The sequence below is a fragment of the Hipposideros armiger genome, unplaced genomic scaffold, assembly GCF_001890085.2.
Source record: "Hipposideros armiger isolate ML-2016 unplaced genomic scaffold, ASM189008v1 scaffold_254, whole genome shotgun sequence".
Lineage (NCBI taxonomy): Eukaryota > Metazoa > Chordata > Mammalia > Chiroptera > Hipposideridae > Hipposideros > Hipposideros armiger.
In genome coordinates, this window is record NW_017731604.1 from 724,483 (window position 1) to 730,748 (window position 6,266).

Genomic DNA, 6,266 nt, shown 5'->3' on the forward strand with positions numbered 1-6,266 from the left:
ATGAAATTAGTATGGAAGTGAGAACCTAAATCATGAGAAGGAGAATAAATACGAGTCCTGGAGAGTGCTCAGTATTCAGGAAAGGCACTAAAGCTTAGGGGATTTGTGGGCTCAGACTTGGAGTATCGCTAAATTGGGGGCAATCTGTGAAGTCATTCTTGTGGGAAATTACGTGCTAGAGGTTTAAGATGGGGTCAGATACAGGGTTCTGTTACAGAAATAGGTACATACTAAGACTTTCATCACCGTCATGCTATAATGCTTCATTGTATTAGTACTAGGCAGGTCATGAAACTCTATATTTCCATTCCCCCTTCTCTTCTCCTTGGTTAAAATACCTGACCATGCAACCCAGATGCAAAGGGGCAAACAAAGGAAGACAATGTTCCTTCTTGTGCGACAGAGATGGTTGCAGCTCTAGTTCTGCTCCTAACCGCTATATAACCCAGGTCAAGTCCCAGCCTCTCTCTGGGCCTCAGGTTCCCCACATAAAATAGGAGGAGGTTGGACTTGATGAGTTCCCAGGCTTCTCCCAGCTGACATTCTATCTGGTTCTTTTTATAATGTTATGTGACATTTTCCTTCTCCCAAATAGGGCCCAGCCATTCCCTAAGGGCTTTTCAATCCTAAGGTCCCACCTTACTCCTTCAAGCTCCCAAGGCTCTCCATAACATCCTAGCTTCACCCCACCCCCTCATCCCACTGCCACCACTGCTGCTTCCTGCAGTGGAGTACAATCTTCTCTACTTTTGGTTGGAAATTCTAATCATCCTCTTCTGATGTTGGTGAGTTAACAAAAATCCATACAATATTCCTTTAAAGTGACAGAACTCCCAGCTCTGCCACTACTTCTGCGTGCCTTTGGAGAAATCCTCTCCCTTCACTACACCTCATTTTTCCCATTTTTAACTGGAATGATCTCTGAAAACAGCAAATTGTTCCAACATCTTCCACTTCTAGGCAGTGAGAAGGTGGACATTGTCTTTGATGTTTTGCCATAATCTTAATCTCCTTTCAGTGTTTCTTAAATGGGAATCTCTCTCCCCACAACCTCCCACCTCTGATAAGTGCCCAAGGTTTCCACCATCATCCCCTAAACAGGAGAGCCAACCTACCATTCCACTTCCTCAACTCCTGGGCCTGTCTCCTTCCCCTCCCCACCCTATTCCCACCACAAACAAAAAGTGCTTTTTTAGTCAAGTTATCTGTGTATGATAATAGTTTATTGTGAGGAACAGATGAAATAAAGATAGCAAACTGCTTTTTACCCTATCAAATAATTTGCCCACACATCTTGTCATTAGTTTATTACACCATCTTTGTCCTTGCTGATGCCCACAAGCATCTACCCCAAAAATCACAGACAGACCCTGGAATGAAGACTTCAAAGAATATTTTATTTAAAAGTTTTGTAAACAGAATTACGCTCACAGCTTCAGTAACAGTGAGAGTTCAATTCAACCTCCCAGCTCAGCCCAGTTGCCTGGAGCACTTCCTCAGAAACCCCAGTGGCTTCACTTGAAGTCAGACTTGAGGAGCTCCCTTCTCTCCCTCCTCAAAGCCAGTTCCAAGGGAGGTGCATGGTTTTTGGCACCACAGGAACCAAAGAGCATGCAGGTAGTAGAAGAAGAGCATGCAGGTAGTAGAAGAAGAAGGGGGGTGAGAAGAGGGAGGAGAATAGGAGGTTGGAAGGTGGGACTGTTCAATAGCAGCAAGGATTGGAGGTAGACCCGTTGTGGGTACTGAAAAGTGTTTGGAAAAAATGAAAAAGAATTGTAAATGAGTATATCCAAAAGTATGTTTTTAAAAATCTGGAAGAGGAAACCACTTGCTTATTCTTGTCCACAATCCAGTTTCCTCATTCCTGTCTATGCAATGTGCGGCGATAACATTTCATGTCTATTAGTGACTATATATTGTTATTGTAGCAGAGATAGTGTGGCTAATATTAACTAATATATTGTGGTTAATGGTGGTTAATACTATATCTAAAATATTATGAAAAAAATCACAGAGGTGGGAAGGAGAAGGGAGGAATGGAGAAAGATACAATGGGATGAAGAGGAGGTCATGGAGTTAGTGTGCATCTACAGGTTCAGGCCTGACTAACCTGCATCTGTTTGGAGTCTCTGAGAATCTCCAAAGACCTCCTTATTGCTCTAAGGAGCATTTGTCCCAGGACTAGTATAGTGAACAATGCTACAATCTGGCTATGCCTGGGCACTGCTGGTATGGATTGCCATCAATACTCATAACCAGTTGCTGTCAAATATCCACAGACAGTTGTGTTGATACCCACAGTCAATCACCATTGATATCCATAGGTAACTGATGTTAAAATCCTATTGCTACCATCACTCAAAAGTCCCCCATCTAAACTATGGTCTAGTTGGGGGGATGGGGGACAGGGATGAAGGGATGGGAGGAGAGAACTGGTTGAGAGGGGGATATAGCACCAATCCAGGAAGAGCTATCCTCTATCCTTCCTGGCTACTCCAGGATTAAGAGAAGGGCCTAGGGTTGGGCAGAGGGGAGTTGAGGCCTAGCTGACCTTGCCCCTAAGCCCCTTCCATCAGGATTCCTCCCTGATGATTCTACCCTTCAGGCCACAACTAGCTAATCCTGACTAGCAGAGATTGCCATGACCTGGAATTACTCTTGAAGGATTCTTTGCCAAATCCAAGACCATAAACCCTTATCTGTAACCAAAAACCTGCAAGAGGAAGGCAGGGAAGGTGGGAGTCCACCCCTCTTGATCAATGGGCCACATTACAGGATCCCACTGGGCCTCAGTTTTTGGCGAGCCAGGGCTACAGCATAATAACGTTGGAAGCGGACCAGGAGCACAGGCACCAGCAAGACACCAGTGCACATGCCCACAGTGGCTGTGACAGCAGCAGTGAGTTGGCCCAGAGCAGAGAGGGGGTATACGTCTCCATAGCCGACAGTGGTGAGAGTTATGACAGTCCACCAGAGACATGTAAATATGTCTCCAAAGTGGGGCTCACCCTGACCTGGGGTGGACATGCCCAGGAGCTCTGCATAGAGGAAAAGCAAGCCAAAGAATAAGATCTCAGCCACCCAAATCAGGAGAAAGGCACATACCTCCTTCCAAGAAGAATGGAGGGTATGAACCAGGACTCTCATGGCCAGGGACTTTTCGAAGAAGCCCAGAAAACGAACGAGCTTGAGGACATAGAGAGAACGAATGGCCCCAAGTGTTAGGCTGAGATGGGGTTGCCGTTCAGCCTTGTCACCTACCACCAATTCCACCAGCACAGGGAACAGACAGAAGATGTCGGCTAGATTGAGAGGGCTACACAGGAAGCGCACCTTATCAGGGCAGGAAATGGCCCGGGCAAAGAGCTCAGTTCCGAACCAAAGGGCACAGAGCAGTTCCAGGTAGAGCAGGTGCGGGGCACGACGGTAAACGAGACCATTGTTCTGGTGCTGCTGATGGCTTCCCCCTCCCCCCACCCCGTGTCCCATAGGAGTGAAGTTGGCAGAGAAGTAATCCAGCTGGACCTCCGTCTCCTGGAAGAAGATGACCAGAGCACACACGGCAAAGAGTGTGGAGATCAGGGAAAGGCACTGGGGGAAAAGAGGTAAGTCAGAAGTACCCCCATTTACCAGCCATCCCCACTTATCTAACTGGACTCCCACCCTTCCTTGCTTCCTTTTTTTGGAAATCCCCTCAAATTGTCCTGAATGTCTGTAGATTCAGGAACCAAGCACCATACCAAGTGTGTGCCATTGTGGAAACTTGGCAGGGCCCTTTGGGAGTAAGCGTGTCTAACATGGTACTACAACACTGTTAATAAGTTACCTTGGCCCCTAGGGAAGACTGGGGTTGGTCAAGAAGCACCCAGAGCCATGGCTTCCAAGCATTCCGCAGTCCCTGGCCTTCGATGGGGTTCAGCAGGAGGCGCTCATCCATATGGGCATTCTCACAGGCTTCCCAAGACAAAAAGTCCTGGGTTCTGGTCTCCTTGCCACTCAATTTGAGCCAGCAGCAAGGTGCCAGAGGTGCTTCCTCCAGACCCCAAAAAGCCAACTCCTCCTCTAGGACATCCCGACAAACGTTGGCAGGACAGTGTAGTTGCCGAGTACGGTAGTAGCCCAGCACGTAGCCAAAGAGCTCAGGGTTTCGGTCAAAGAAAAACTCTCGAACGGGTGGACCCTGAGCAGCTGTGGTGCCAGGTGGGGGTGGCTCTGTCAACTTGTAGAGACGGGTGCCTGGAAAAGCCCGCACAGTGCTGATGTAGGTCTCATGGCGCATGCCCCCCACGTTCAGGATCAGTTTATCGTCCAAGCCCTCCATGGCAAACCGTGAGCCTGCTTCTCGGCTGGCTCGGATCCGCTGGCAAGAGGAGGGATGACAGGGGTTAGGACAAGGTCCTCCTGATCTCCTCTCCCCTCCCAGGCTTAGCCAGGGCAGGGAGGGGGTTGAGGGCCACATAAGTAAGTGTTGTGGCAGCCCAGGCACCCAAGGGAGGCTACCCCAGGTTAGGAGCTGGAGGTGTCTCTTCCTCCTGGGTCTTCAAGAATCAGGAGGACAGCCGGCTCTCAGGTATAGTCACAGTGACTACCCGGAGTCTCTCCTGGGCCCAGCAATTCCAGGAGAAAAAAGAGCCTAAGTTGGAAACAGATGTCTTTCAGGGGGCTCATGGAGATGCCTGGTGACTCTGAGAAAACAATTGAGCCATGGTATACAGCAGGCTCAGACAGGCAACTGCAGACTAAATGGCCAAGATGGGGACAGGGATGTCTCTTAATCCTCCGTCCATCACTTTGAAAACTTGAGGTGGGGGTGGGGTGGAGGAGGGAGTAGAAAGAGAAGCTGCCAAGGGAAGCTAAGTGCAGGATTTGGAGTGAAGATGGAGGTGACAGGGGAACCTGGAGGGCCTCAGAGATCCCTTGGCCTCCATAGGGAGTAAGAAGTGCCTGACTTGAGAAACTGGCTAGGGGGTCGGCAGACCTGACAGCGATGGTTTTTGACTCCAGCTCCCCTGGCATCCGGTCCCGGACACTCGTCAGCAGCACCAGCAGCAGCAGCAGCAGCAGCAGCAGCAGCCTCCATGGGTCTCTCTACTGGGCGCCCCAAAATTGCTTTGGGCTTAATGAGTTCCTTGCCTGGGAACAGAAAGGAGTAAAGATAGAATGGGAGTGCACAGGAGAGAAAGAGGGTGGGAGGAGCACAGAAAGGCAAACCAGGGGGGGGCCAAAACACCTACCCAGATCAACATTTCAGTGTCCCCTACCCTGTGACAGGCAGCCTGCTGGGGCCTCTCATGTTTGTCCCTGAGGGCAAAAAAGGATGAGGGCACAGGCAGCCACCTCCATTCTGGGAACATCACCCCCCACCCTCCACTCCCCCCACCTCTCGGCCAGTACTTGATCACTCACTTGGTTGTTTTGCGTGGCCCACGAACACTGGCAGTGAAGGGACCAGTGGCTGGCTGGGCGGCAGGGCCGGAGGCGGTGGGGTGGGTGGTGTGGCCAGCATTGCTGCTGCCTTCTGAGTTCGTGACTGCTCCTGCATGGAGAGATCTTAGGCCCCAGGACCAGGGTATGCTCATGGAAGAGCTGGCAAGGAACAGAGGTTTTCCAGGAGCCTCTTGTTCCTGCTGTGGCCAGAGGAGCAAGTGCTGAGAGGCAACAATCCGACTCCGGGCTATATGTGTTCCCGCCTGCTTGTTTAGGGAGGCCTTCCTGCCCCCAGCCTGCAGGGAACCAGACAAGAGACACTGGCCAACTTTGCTGCTCCTCCTTCCTCCCCCAGCTTAGTTCCAGCCCAGAGCAGAGGGAGGGGAGGAGGCAGCTGGAGGAAAAACAGGAAGTTAGGTGGTCAGGCTCCAGCCAAGAGGCCACCTCACAAGACGAGTTAATATTTCAAAAAAGTTTATCCCCCCCCACCCCACCCGTACACAGCCCCACTCTAATTCCCCACCCTCCCCCCAACTCTACTACTGTCCTCCTATCAGAAGCCTGCAAAAGAGGAAAGAGTGTGGGGGGAGGGGAAGTGAGGACCAGAAGACAGCCTGGGAGGCCAGATGTGCTCCTGGCTGTATCCAGCTGTTTCTGCCCACTCATTTTTCTTACTTTTTCTCCAGAGGCCCTGGTGCCAAAGATGAGAGTAGGAATAGGAGAAGGGGAGGGGCAGGGGAATGAACAGCCTCAGAGAAAAGCCTGCTTGCCTGGGGCCTGTGCCAGGATTGGCAGAGACCCCAGCCCCTTGAGACAAGCCACATCCCCTCCTCCCCCTC

General features: G+C 50.7%; 1 protein-coding gene across 2 annotated transcripts; it reads right to left on the minus strand.

Annotated features, from left to right (window-relative positions):
• Window positions 1-1,376: 1,376 nt before the first annotated feature.
• On the minus strand, window positions 1,377-5,770 carry LOC109390063 (potassium voltage-gated channel subfamily C member 4-like). Of its 2 annotated transcripts, XM_019656094.1 has the most exons (5): window positions 5,407-5,489; window positions 5,235-5,301; window positions 4,979-5,133; window positions 3,827-4,360; window positions 1,377-3,591 (listed from the first exon to the last, which is right to left on the minus strand). In XM_019656094.1, exons 3-5 carry the CDS (start codon window positions 5,078-5,080, stop codon window positions 2,770-2,772), a joined length of 1,458 nt encoding a protein of 485 aa, XP_019511639.1. In that variant the 5' UTR covers window positions 5,081-5,133; window positions 5,235-5,301; window positions 5,407-5,489; the 3' UTR covers window positions 1,377-2,769. The 2 variants fall into 2 exon arrangements, with proteins under 2 accessions (XP_019511639.1, XP_019511638.1); XM_019656093.1 differs by lacking the exon at window positions 5,235-5,301 and having other exon boundaries at window positions 5,407-5,770.
• Window positions 5,771-6,266: the final 496 nt, after the last annotated feature.